General features: G+C 41.8%; 1 protein-coding gene across 13 annotated transcripts in view; it reads right to left on the reverse strand.

Annotated features, from left to right (window-relative positions):
• FOXP1 (forkhead box P1) overlaps positions 1-14,049 on the reverse strand; it is a 378,956-nt gene that overhangs the window by 41,896 nt on the left and 323,011 nt on the right. For all 13 annotated transcript variants that reach the window (XR_009487903.1, XM_059856810.1, XM_059856811.1 and 10 more), the window contains one exon: positions 4,967-5,071. Coding sequence is in view for 12 of the 13 variants with exons in the window: in XM_059856810.1 (XP_059712793.1) it covers positions 4,967-5,071 (105 nt within the window). In the remaining variant the exon portion in view is untranslated. The remainder of the gene's footprint in view (positions 1-4,966; positions 5,072-14,049) is intronic.

Consider the following 14,049-nt stretch of genomic DNA (forward strand, 5'->3'; position numbering starts at 1 on the left):
TACAGCAGACAAAAATCTTCGAACCACAGAAACTTCAAAAATGACAAATAACTCGAATCTCTCCCCCATGCTCAAAAAAAGAAAAAGCCCTAATGATAATTCTCTAAAAAGAGTCGAACCTTTTTATGAGACCTGTTGCCAATATTAGTGCCACCAAATGATCTCATCTTTCATTCTGGCTAAATTCCAACACACAATTTCATTAACCCAGGTACTGCAGGTGATAAAACTCATTTTTCCCTAAAGAGACAGCTAAAAAGTACCAGTTATACATTTATGAAGTACCAGCAATCAAAATTATGGATTTTCTAAAAGGTTTTTAACTACTTTTATTGAAAGGAAAATCGCTGTCTCAGACTTTTGTGACACTATTGCTAATAATAAATTTTACCATTTAGACATCGCAGTAATATGGTAGACAGTGTCAATAAAAGTATGAAACAAAGATGATCCCTGTCTTTTAAGGAATGCTTTCTGATTACACACCGGAAATTATAATGGGAAACATAAACTAAGTGCACCTTTAAGAGAGGAGAAAAGGAGATAATGCAAGGCGATGGACCTTGCTACATATATCCCATCAGCAGAAGTATTTAATATATATATATATATATATATGTGTGTGTGTGTGTGTGTGTGTGTGTGTGTGTGTGTGTGTGTGTAAAGCATGTATGAAAATAAAATAGAAATAAAGTTACAATATTGAAGTAAATGAAAATATTAGAATAAATAATGACCTAATGACAATTGGTAATGACTGTTAGTACATACATGACAAAATACGTAATTAAAATAATAGGAAAAAAACAATTAAAATAATAGAATAAAGAATAAAAAATTAAATAATTTTAAAAAATCAATGAAAAATAATGAAATAGGAATTCAGGGGGTTATTTGGAGCTGGCCGGCTGCTCGCCTGCCCGGGAGGGGCAGGAGCGGGGCCGTGTCGGGGCTGCCGCTGCTCCCGAGGATGCTCCCGGTGCCTCTCCCGCTCCCAGCAGCATTCCCGGGAGCACTAGAGGGCACTGTGGGATTTGGGCCACCCCGGCCTCCGCCGCCGCGGGGGTCCCGAGCCCCCTGCGCTGCCCGGGGGTGGCTCGGGGCTGTGGAAGCAGCGGGAGCCGGCACGGACCGGCCCCGTCCCCGAGCGTGCCGGGCTCGGCACCGGCGGCTGCCGGCGGGCGCGGCCGGGTCTGCCCGCACGGGACGGGGCCGCAATCCCGCAGCTTCCCCCGCCCCGGGGGGGGTCCCGCCGGCCCTACAGGAACCCGAAACACCCACCCGGAGCCCGGCCTTTCCCTGCCCTCGCTGCCTGTGCGATTAAAAAGTCCGCGCCGTGCGGATGATTTCAGTGCGGAACGCTCTGCCATGCAAAACGAGCGCAATTAATGCCTTTGAAACAATTTATGATTTCCGGCCTACTTCAACATGTATTAGCATATACCTGGTTTCTTTAATATACACTTTGTTTTTCCAAAACCACAAACATAGTTGCTGGAATTTCATGTGGAAGTGCTTAAGGGGTTGAAAGTTAACACCTTTGTGAGCCGAGCAGTCTCACAGTTGCTGCTAAACAAAAGCCTCTTTGTAGAAGCTTTCTCGAAATGTTTTCTTAACATGTTCCAAGTAGTTTTAGGCAGGCAACTAAAGTAAACAAGATGTTACCATGATAAAAACACTTGTGAAAACATTACAGAGTGCACTTAGTAGTTTCTTTCACATAAACTCCCCTTCGTTCCATCAAAGTTAAATGCACATGAAGCAGATTACCAGCATCAGTGCAACACTGGACTGCCACATCCCGCCAAAGGTCTATGTCCTTTCTTTTAAAGAATATATTTGATTTAAAAATGCTACAGCCAGGATTAAGCACGTCTAACCCACAATCAAATTATAGGGGGAAAAAAAAGGGAGGGGGTGAGGAATAATAAAACCCTATTCAGTTTTCTGGATTTTTTGCCCTGGCTACCCTGCTGAATAAACCACCCTCCCTCCAGCCGGGATTTCCTGAACAACTTGCTGTATAAGGGGTATATATTCCTATCTTCCACGGTCTTTAAACACATGCAAATGAAATCAAGGATATAGTCAATTTTGCAGGAAAGTCGCTCTGTGCTACTAATTGCTCCTTTTCCGCCTGTGAGATGGGTCCTGGTTAACAGGCCAGACACGTGTGCACCCTCCAGCCCTCACCTTGCTCCCTGCAGCCTGGCAGAGGCCACGGGGTCACCACCCTGAGACCGGACTTGTTTTTGTTTTTAGGCTCAGGGAGTGTTCTGGAGCATGCAGGGCGCTGCTGTTTCATTAGGCAGAGCAGCAGCCCCTGCTGCTATCAGTTAGCTCTACTGATACCGCATCACATGATAACCAATGGCTGATGGATTCAAAGCAGAAACACAACACAACGACGCTAGAGCTGCAACTTATTTCAAAAAGAAACAGGGAAATAAATGCCTACAATAGCCCGTGTATCTGCTGGTTCTGATAAGCATCCTCCTGTTGGCTGTGAGTGAAAGACAACTAGGATCGTTATTTGTACAGTATTTATCTTTGAAATCAAGGGCCCTGTGGTGTACCTCACCTTGGGAACAAACACTACAGAATGATCACAGAAGAGTGTCAAATCTCTGGTTTTGATTTACCAACAGTTATGATATTTCTTCCTCAGGAGGAAAAGAAATGAACCATGTTTTAGACCTGCGAGTCCTTTTTTCTCCCTTAACTGAAGAATCATTTTATTGGCATACAAGGCCTTCTTTGCACACACAACTTCTCTTTGCATTTTCACAAGGTAAGTGAAATTAAGCAATACTCGATACACAGGCTGTATTTCACTTGGTAAACAAGAGCTTTTCCCTTGAGGGGCCATCAAAAGAGTGTCACAGATTACACAAGTATCAGAAAGAAACTTCAACCATCTACCCGTTATCTTTTCATTGAGTCATGAATTCTGATAAATGGCAATATAATTTTAAGGACAGATGCTTCACAGGAGACATGGAAGGCTACAGTATGAAGCAACGCTCACTTCTTAACAGTGTCAATACACTGCTCAGGGACATCCATTTCTGCATTTGTTCTGGGTTAAATATCACTCTAAACAGTAAGACTTAGGACACTGCAGCATTTGGATGAAAAAATTTAGGTGATAAGTTTAGGAAGCTCACACAAAATGCTTCTGTTGAAAGCTTTCAATGGAGACAAAAGCCAGACTGATAGTGAAAAAACTAGAACTGATGGAGCAGCTTCAAGTCCAACCTGGGCTGGTGCCAGTTTGCAGGCTATTCCCTAACTACTGACTGCTGCACATTATCTCCTCCAAGTGAACTGGTGGACTGGGTCTGTGTACTGAAACACCTCCAAAATACCATATAAAAAACCAGCCCCGCCTCTACCCATGCTTGTGATTAAGAGCTGCGTTTCTATGTTTGGTCACCTCAAAGAGACCACTCAAGATTCCTATGGAATCTTCCTGAAAGCTCTCACATGGAACACAGGACTAGCACAGGAAGCAAAGGTGGCACAATCTGACCATATGTGACCACACACTGTATTCTGCTGTCTAAAGCTAGCACAGCACCTTTCCCTTGCACTTACAGCAGTAATGATGAGAATTGTTTTAAAGGTCTAAATGCTATAGTATGGCATATGAATATGAATGAGCTGGCAAGTATGGCAAGATTAGCATTTATTTCACTTAAGTGAACAACAGGATGAATTACAAGGAATGAGGCCACCCTTCATGGAAATTTATGACTAGCACCTTCTTATTTTGTAATCCTCTTGTAATGAGAACCTTCTCATTACTGTACCATTCCTCACTTGTAACATATGTTTATAGTAGGACCAGCGCCGCTCCTACGAGCTCAGGAGGGTTTTGCCAGTGGAACCACAACTGGTCTATTCTGCTCTGAGAGCAAAGCCCTATCTGTATCATCTAACATCACCCAACAAATATCCTCTGCTTGCTTTTGCCCTTCCCTCCCTCACATAAAAATCCAGGGAACCGACCCAGAAACAGCAGGTACAGCTGAACCTTTTGGGAGCAAGTCTACTTAATCATCCTGAAGAACCTCATGCATTTATGTGGACTAACTTCATGAGATGACTACTCTAAATGGGAAAACAGTTTGTCCCTTGTGCAATTAAATCACAAACACTGCCTGAGTGGCTCGTCTTTAGTGATCTTACAACTGACCAGCCACAGAACTTGAGCAAAGACCAGGGACTAACCTTCAGCAACCTGGATGCACCCACAGCATGTGTGTACCTGGTGTCCTACCCAGACAAAGAACTCTTTTGTGATGGGAAGAGGGGTGAGGTTGATGGTTTAGTTGTGGAGCAGCCATGTGTAAGCTATTAGGGCTCTGAGGTCCTTCCCTGCATCGGGATGCACGCACTACCACACACTAGTCCATAATGCACTGTTTATGCAACGTGTAAAATTGTGTTCTTTGGCAGCAAGGAAAAGGTCTGCAGCAAACTGCAGGGGCCCAATTAATATAATTATAGTTTATTTTTAGTAGTGTAGACTTTGTTCATTAGTTACTTATTTGACATAAATTAAATTTCACGTGATGTTCTGCAATTCTCTGTTCAATTATGGAGTTAATTTAAGACTAGATTTCTAAATTAAAGTGAAATCAAGGTTAAAACAAGGTTTTATTATTTACATGATCGATACTGCAACTTAAAAATTATTTAAATAAAGTAAAAGAAAAAAAAGCTGCGGAACTGCAAATGCTATTTTGCAGCAATACACTGAACGAGACCATAATTTCCCCATGGGGCTAATTTACTATCCCCTGTTAAAACGTTCTTGAGCCTGATCCAAAAGCCACTGAAGTGAAAGGGAGCTCTCTGTTGACTTCAATGGGCTTTGCATCAGGCCCAGGGTGAGTGACAGCACACAAAATTTCAGGGCATGCTTTCTGTACAATGCAAGTGCCAAAAAAACCATCCTTACTTTAGGAAGGACTGGAAGTCTTCACATACTGCTTCACAGCCCGGCCATTTGCATACGCCGTGTCCGTACAGCGGGTGGCTGTGTGAGTGCTCCTCGTGGGATAAACTGGAGGGGAGAAACAGAAGAGACAACAAGCGCTGTAAACTGAAGGTACTGTAACAATTCATCCTCACAAAGACTCTTAAAGAGCAGCAAACACCAGATCCTGAAGCATCCCCAACATCTCACAGTACCCGCCTGACTCTTTGCGCATGGTTTTTCAAAACAGAATTAAATACCATTTGCAGTGTGAAACGTGTCATTCTTACTTAGCTATCCTCCTACATTTCATTCATTAATTAAGAGGTTTGTAAAGAATTTAAATTAACACGGACAGGGGAGAAATCATTTGACAGACCTGCTTAATATCCTGCTTGATATTTTGCTAAAAAATTTATGAACATTGCATATTTACAACTCAACTTCATCGAGAAGTCATCTCCATACAGCAGTGTCCCATTTCACCACAACACAGCTGGACCTGAGGCTTTCCTCATGGCTACAGAAAGGAAAAGTATCAAATTTGCAGCCCTGGCTTTCCCACCATGTTATTTATTTACTGGGTTGGGGTTTTTTCTGGTTGTTTTTTTTCTTCTTCTTACAGGCTGTTTCACTGCACAAATAAGGCCCCCTCACATCCCAAGAAAGATGATTTGAGATGTATTTTCAAATGCAAAATTCACCATAAAGAAGAGGGGGCATGCAATCAAAGGATTCCTCAGCACGAGGGGTTAGTGGGGGCTATTAACCTTGCCTAAGATTGGGCAGGAACGTCACAGAGCCTCCTAACTACTGAACCCGGGGTTAAAGCAAAAAATTCATATGAGCACTAAGGGGTTAATCCTTCAGCGGGATTCCAATCAATACGTAATGATTTGGCTGCACTGATCCAAGTCATGAGATGCTTTGATCCAGGCCATGTGGTGCTCAGGGAAATGTATCTGTTGCACTCACTGATGAACCATATTCTAAAATATCTTCTTTATTTGACTTCTGCATGGAAACTTCCTAAGGAAAGGAATTATTTTTTGCAACAATCTCCATAACCTTAGATGACTTTAAAATCAAAATGTCAAAATAATATGGAAATCTCTATTTTATGCTCACACGTGTATGTATTTTTCATGGCAAATATTTTTGCTACAGTATGTCTGTGCTGTATTATGGACTTCAAACATACACAAAGGATATGAACACATACCAGGATCTAGGTGTGGCTTTTATGACTTATTTCATCCTGGATTACAGGTAACCTTATGGATAAATGCCTACTTTTTGTCATTTTATTTTTACAAACACCTGGAAATGCTGTTTATTCTTCTTCTGTAATATTATCTGTCTGTGCACTCTGACAAAATTGTGTTTCTCTATTATTTCACATGCACTGGGTAGCCAGATCCTTGTAAATACACTCCTGAGATGACATCCCAAACACAAACTAGTTGGAAGAGAAATTCCTGCCCAGATTATGCCACTTTTGACTTTAAGCCCAATGAGAATTTGAAGATTACTGAAGGTGTTTTTAAAAATTATTTTGAAAAAATTATTTTGAAAATAATTATTTTGAGAAAATAATTTTCAAAGTACTGACTAGAAGAGGTATTATGAGTTTTACATGAATCTAATTAATTATTTCATTAACATAATTTTTTTGGCTGTTTACAAATAGTCCTTCAAGTATAAATATATATATGTGCAAGGTAATTTCCTAAAAAAAAAAAAACAAAACAAAAAACCAAAACAGTAGGTAAAGGGCCTTACAAAGGCCTTCTCTATATACAAATACTAGACTGGTTTAACTGAATCAGTCTTTTAAAAAATATTCAAGTGAGGAGAATCTCTGTAAAGTTTTTAAAAGAACTAAGGAACCGATGCATTATTTAAGGAAATTTTAAAAATGCTAAACCACGCATTTCCTCAGCTAAGGAAGAGGCAGAATGGCTGAACAACACCATGCACCCAAGCCAAAGAGGCATATGGTCAAACATCCTCTATATACATCTGAAAATTCAGAAAATAATGGGGTTTATCATCTGTTTCTATACCTGGATACAGCAAAGGGTGAGACAGGAGGCTTTCATGTTAACACTCCATTTAAGTCCATAAAGACTACATATGAGAGTTATGATTTCAGTGTGTTTGGAAGAACAAAAAAAAAAAAAAGGGGCAGTGTATGAATCTGCCCACTGCATGTTACCCACACATTGGGACTTGTGATGGCCAAGTAAGGAGTCAGTCCCCCATGGGTTTTAAGCACTGTAAATCTCATTATAATATCAACAGGAGTCACATGGCTTAAACCCCCAGCAGGGATTTTTAAAGTTTCTCTGTGAGAGCCTAAAGGCCATGGCCAAGTCAACGGAAAGAGCCCTACCGAGATTTGTATTTATTTTTTAAATCCAAGTGCAAATCTCTTTTCTTTCCAGGGAAACTTGCACAAGACCAGACAAACTATGTAGGATGTGACACTCTGGTATTGTATCCAAAGAAAATGATGGAATGACCAAGACTATATCAAGCTCTAAATGATGCTCAGGATGTCAAAGGCTCGTGCTGTCAATAACCATAAAGGCTGGTGCTGACTGTAAATGGGAACTTTAAAGGTCACTTTGCTAACACGATGCCACGCGTAACACGCTTAACACCTACGCAGAGCTTCCACTGCCATTCAACCAAGAAGAGGAACTACTTCAACTTACCAAAAATAAGACATTTCAAAGAGAAAAAAACCCTCAGTCCTGAAAGACAAACACCAGCCCTCTCTGCAGGCACTGTGCCATTCCTAAGGCAGCAACTCCCATCCTGCTCGGGGGGGTTTCAGCAGTGCCTTTTGGTGACCTTTATGTGTCAGTATCAGATTACTGCTATTTTATCCATCCCACTTTTGAAGATATTATAGATTGCCACTTGTTCCCTGATAGAGCCTGAAGAAGCACCTCAAAACAAAACAAACAGCGGGTTTATACAGAGGCGGATGTAACGCACAAAGGATACAGCTAGTGGAAATGAATGGAGAACTCTTTTGAACTGATCTAAGCACTCACTTTGTTTGGGCAAACAGAGGTGGAAAAAGAAGATTTTAATTCTGTACATAAATAAACAGCTTTGTGAGCACGATGCAAACCTATAATCTGAAATTGTTCACAGATATTTTGCCTGCACGCAAGCACAGCTTCTGTAATCTGGATGCATCCTAGGTCTCTCTGCCGGAGACAGACTTTTAGAAGAACTGAGCATTGGCAAGCAGAAGCAAGTTTTAGGTCTGTTTGATTTCTAATGACACATTAGAGTAGGTGTTTGTTTCTGTCACTCTCTCCTTCCCAGGAATGCATATTCATGGTCGGGTACTGGTGGTGCAACACCAGTTAGTGGAAATCATTTTATAACAAGACATAATTTTCAAAGTACTGAAGGAATAAATGACGTAAATTCAAGGCAATGTGGGGTTTCTTTCTCTTTCTAAGGTGCTTGCATAAAAAATAGTTAATACAACAGAATTACATCCAAATAATGCAATAGTGATGCATTATTACATCGAACTACAGCACAGAACACTCTGGCAAGTGAAATGTCTTGTGTAAGTCACTTATTTGTGATATAAAAGAGAATAACAAAATCCATGCACGAGACTGAAAGCTAAGTGTTCACTTATTTTCTGCTGCTTCCAGCTCTGTTTCCAGTACAGAGGGGAAGGGAAACAGGCACTTCCACAGCTTGTCTGGGCTTGCTGGATAGAGGAGAAGAAATTTAACTTCTTCCTTCTTTCCCCTTCATTGCCTCATAATCCCAAGGACCTCCAGAGGATCTGGTAGCAACTTCACCTCCCATTCCTACAGGATGGCTGTCAAAGCTACTACTTGCACAGCCCACTCCTGCCACCACTCACCTTTTGGAATACACCTGCTGTGCTACAGCATCCTAGAAGAGCCACACTCTGGGACACAGCAGCACAGGAGACAGAGACACCAGAGACAGCTAAGTGCTGATGGAGAGTAAAAATTACACCCCAGAGTGAGATGGGAACATGCTGGGTATTGGGGGAAGCAGTGACCAAAACCCTGCCATGAAAGCTCCCCATGTTCTTTAAATGGTTTCATTCAACCCCCACTTATTAACCACTGGGAACTGTGCTTGTACACCCACTGGCTAAGAAGTCATGGGTAGATATAAAATCCAGCTAAGCAGAAGCCTCAGTGTCTGTGCTTCTGCCACACAGTGGACCATATTTTAAATATTCATGATGCTGACATACTTCATAATTCCACTCTCTTTCTTCCACATCTGCTTGGGCCAATGATCTCTGCCAAAACACTGGGGGAAGTCAGTGATGTAGAGAAGCATCCCTGACTTTCTGTTACATTTATGAAGCATCTGCTCACGTTCTAACAGAGCTCAGAACATGCCTGAGCCACCTGCACGCTGAAAAATCAATACCACGTCTCCTGCCTTCCTCCTGCAAGGAGCTGGAGTACAGCACCCTCAGAAAGTGCAGAACTGCCTTTTTAATTTTACTTTATTCCTCAGGGTCATTGGGAAGTGACCTCATCGTTGCCAGCTGCCATGAAATTGATATCTGTGTACAGCCCAGGCAGGAGCATGGGGCTCTGTCTCACACCACATTCCCCCTCTCTCTGATTTAAATGGCACAGCCATTGAGGCAAAATGTCACAATTTTGGTCCTGTACAGGAGAAGGAGACACACAACTGGGAAGCAGCACGGCTCTCCCAGAGTTGTGGCTGCCTGGTGAGCTCTAAAGCTCATCAGAAGGCAACAAAAGGAAAAGGCTGCCGAAAAAGTCACAATTTTCTGAGTCAGAAACACTCACTGTAACTGATTTTAAAATGAAACGGAAGAAGAAATGATTAAATCATTGTACAAACTGTACTCAAGTGCAAGTTCCTGCCTTCATGAGAGAATCAACTGAAGACAGATGCAAAGATGTGTTTTGCAGTGAAGTTCCTTTCACTGGTGAAAATCCCTTCAAATTCTTAGTAAGGTGGTACAGCACCTTTTTCCTCTCTAAACTGTGAATTAAAGAAAACCCCAACCAATAAATAAAACTTCTAGATACTCATGCTCCTGTCCAAGCCTCAGGAATGGCCCAGGAAGCAGATACATGATCTAAACAGGGGGCTGTCTGGGCAGGGTGATGCTTATCACTGGATAAAGCTTAACAGAAGGTCATGGGCATGCAGGAGAGCTGGAATTTGATGTAAGTGGTCAGTGACAGTTCTTTCTACAACTGGCTTGCAGATTTTTGGATGCTTTTTAGAGGAGCACTTCTCCTCTTCCTCACTACTTTAGTCCACGTCCAGACCTAGGACTAGAAGCAGCTCATGTTTTACATCAAGCCCTATTGGAAGTAACAAGAGGTTATATTACATTTTAAATGACTACACCAATTTAAGACAAATCAAGTTAAAACTGCTGCCCACAGGCTGAAATCCTCTCTTCTAGTCAGTGTGCACTAACTTGAGTACTCCTGTAGGGTAAGAAGGAAAACAGCAGTGCTGTTCTAACACAAGGCCACCTCTGCACCCCAAATCACTGCTCCCCATTTATCCCTCTTGTGGAACTATTCCCTAAATCCCCATTCTGCAAGGAGAACACTGCAGAATCTGCAGCAAGACTAAGACAAAATCTGGCTGACATTCCCCTTTCCCTTCTACCCCCACCCTCACTGCAAAGAGCAGAACCAGACTGGATAATTATAAGCATCATCTTCTGGTTTTGATCTATCCACTGATGGTTTGGATTATTAATCAACGTTATGACTCTCCAGCACTCTAACACATCCTCCTTCTAGTGGCAGCCCCTCTTCCAGCCCTGCAGGAAAACTGCCACAGGGCCTGGACAGTCACTGCCCTACATCCCTTCCTTGGAGAAATTAAATGTATTTCTAGAGCATTTAAAAGAAATGCCCATTGCAAAAAATCCATCACTTATCTCCGGTACAAATTCCACTCCTGCATTTGAATTAACGAGTTTCTCTATGATTTAAAACTCTTGATTTTTTATTTCAACCTTGTGCCTAGGTACTGTGGTGAAAAGTACATCAAATATACCCAGACACACACGATTTGAAATGCTGGATTTTAAATTCCAGCACTGCTAACTAATGAGAACAATTTTTTCCTTCTTCTTCTTTGTAGCATCACTTCATGTACTTACATACCATAATCATATCCTCCTAGACCCTCTATTTTTCCAGGGTGTAGATCTTTAATTCCCTCTAATCTGTCTTCATAGCCTATTCCCTCCAACTCCTTTATCATCCTAGCTGCTCTCCTCTATATTTGCTCCAGCTTCCCTTTATCCTTTCTGCAAGAGAGTGGCCAACTGTACATCACACTCAATGTGGTTTAACTGGTTCTGCATAAAGCAGAACAGGAAAAAAAAAAAAAAGGACTCGGATGCAACATGCATGTTTATGCCTCCCATGACTGCATTTACCTTTTTGACTAAGACATGGCACAGAGTGTCCCACCTTAATTTCTCAACCCCGATTATGCCTCAGCCATTTCCCACACAACCGATGCTGAGCAGCTGACGTGTCATGTCAAACTCACAGTTTGGAATTTTGATTTCCTAGCTGGGCTACTTTCTACTTATCCCTGCTAAATCTCATTTTATTCCTCTCTGAACAGTCTCCTAATTTATTCAGATTAAAACGGATTGATTCAGTATCTTAGTTTAATTAGGAAAAAAATGTGATCCAACAACTTTCTTGGGTTTTTTGGGGCTGGGGGGATGTTCTGCAGGTTTTTTTTTTTTCAGTTTTTTTTTTTTTTTTAACACTGACTCTTAGCACAGCAATTCCATCCCTTTAACACACCCAATTCGCATGGCAGAGGGAGGTGGCAATGGCAAAGCTTTGGCCCTAATTCAGCAACCCTTTTAAGAACACACACAAGTATAAAAACACAGGATTAGACCTTGGACTTCACCAAGATGGAGGTGTAAAATTACCAACGAACATACATACTTTGTAAAAAGATCCTGTTTGCCAACCTTATTTTACTGTAATTTATATTCTGTTGTAACATTCGAATTTATAGTAAAAGAAAACACTGAGAAACAAGATCTGTACTTGTTCAACAAAATTCTATTCTGTTTCATTTAGAGTTGAGGCAAGTCTTCCACTCTTATATAAACCGGTGATACGTCAACAAATATGATTAACAGGGATTATTCACGTCAGTATTTTTCACCCCTGTCCCACAGGCACAACAAAACCTGCGCAGAAGGTGACTGTCACATCACATACAGCCTGGCAGCTCGCTGGGGGGGCCTTCGCCCACCCCACACCCCTGCAGCAGCAGCAAAGTGCCCTTGGGGAAATGTTTATAAAAATATAATTAAGATAAATAATGATTCCAAGGGAGAACTACAGCTAGAGCACTGCATTCTCTCTGCCGCATGCTCTCCCCTTGGAAGGATGCTGTTTGAAAAAGCACTAAAATGCAGAGGACACAAGCCTGCTTCCCCAGGGAAGCGTGCTGAATCATACAGGTAGTGTAAATATCATATGCTGCTGCAGGTGCTAGGCGGTCTATTTGTTTGTGTTTACTAACAGGGATAACAAATAGTCCCACTAAAACAGAACAACACTTGGCATTGGACTGATAGGTATCAGAGCAGCCACAAATCACATTCATGCAGCTAGATCTGGGCAACACTAGAGCTTCACCCTGCTTTTTGGGAGGGCCTCTGTGCCATGATTTGCCCCTCTCAGAACACAGAGAAGCTCAGCATCCTGTCTGAGCATCCCACACCCAGGGAAAACCAGGCAACAGCTGGAAAGAAAGCCAGAAAAAGACAAGAAGTACAGAACAGACTTGCATGACATACATGGCCAGCTAACATCGTTTACAGCTTTGCAACTTCTGAGTTAATTCACAGTATAAACAACAAGGAAAATGTTTCTTCCGAGCAAGACTTCCTGTAAACTGTTCATTAGAGCGCGCGGAGCGCAGGGCTGTGCACCTGCTGATTAACCATGCGCTCCAAGAATAAACACAAACCCCAGCCAGCCAGATTGTTCTGGAATTTGCTCTGAGCTGATTTTTCTTCCCCCATGTTATAAATTGGATTCTACAATAAAACAAACAGCAGAACATAGGCTGCCGAGAGTTAAAATCTACTTTTTACACTACATTGACCACAGCACCCACAGGCACAGCTACAATGTCTTTCTATGAATGGGACAGATTGCCATATGGATGCAGACACTGAACAAGCTGTACAACTCCTGGCGACAAGTGCCTAGGGGACTGTCCTATATTAGCACCACCTGTGCTGTGGAAATTGTGCTCTGTGTATGAAATGGTATTTAAGGGCCCATCGCGATGTTATTTTTGAGTATACACAAAAAGGAAAATTACAGTTAAAAAGAATTTGCTGGCTAGCGGATCTGTTGCTCAGTTCCCGAGATCATCTCCCAAAGGAATAGCTCTCCTCTTTATTCATGCAGCCCAAAATGACAAGCTGTAACACATATTAGCAGTTTCCCTGCCTGGGCTTATACCATCCTTTTAATGACAAGAACCTACTTTATAATATACATATGTTTTCCCGATCACACAGAAGACATTACAGGCCTCCTACCTTACCACTACCAGTTATACAGAAAAACACCCCATGGCATTTTACAAATGTTGCTCCAGCAGAAAGCAATGCAATATGAATTTTCCTTTGGCTCCTTCCCCCACCCCTCACTGTGCAGCAGGTAGAGCCACAAATCCCGATTACCAAATTTAAATGTGCATCTCACTACTTCGAAAATACAACCATGTCTGCCTGACAAAAATAGGGCTCCAGATTAGCACAAGATGTTGAGGGAGCAAGGAGAAGGGAAAGGAGGTTTGAGCAGTACCTAGCTGCTCTACAAAAAGAGATTTCCCCCTCTCCAAACTGCAAGAAAAAAAAAGATGCCAAGAAAAAGTAAAGTAAAACAAATTGAATTAAAGAAAAACAGTTGTAAAGTGAACATTACAACCTGGGAAAAATGATGTCATTTTATTGAGAAACTCATTTTTTTTCC

The sequence above is a fragment of the Haemorhous mexicanus genome, chromosome 11 (assembly GCF_027477595.1).
Source record: "Haemorhous mexicanus isolate bHaeMex1 chromosome 11, bHaeMex1.pri, whole genome shotgun sequence".
Classification (NCBI taxonomy): Eukaryota; Metazoa; Chordata; class Aves; order Passeriformes; family Fringillidae; genus Haemorhous; species Haemorhous mexicanus.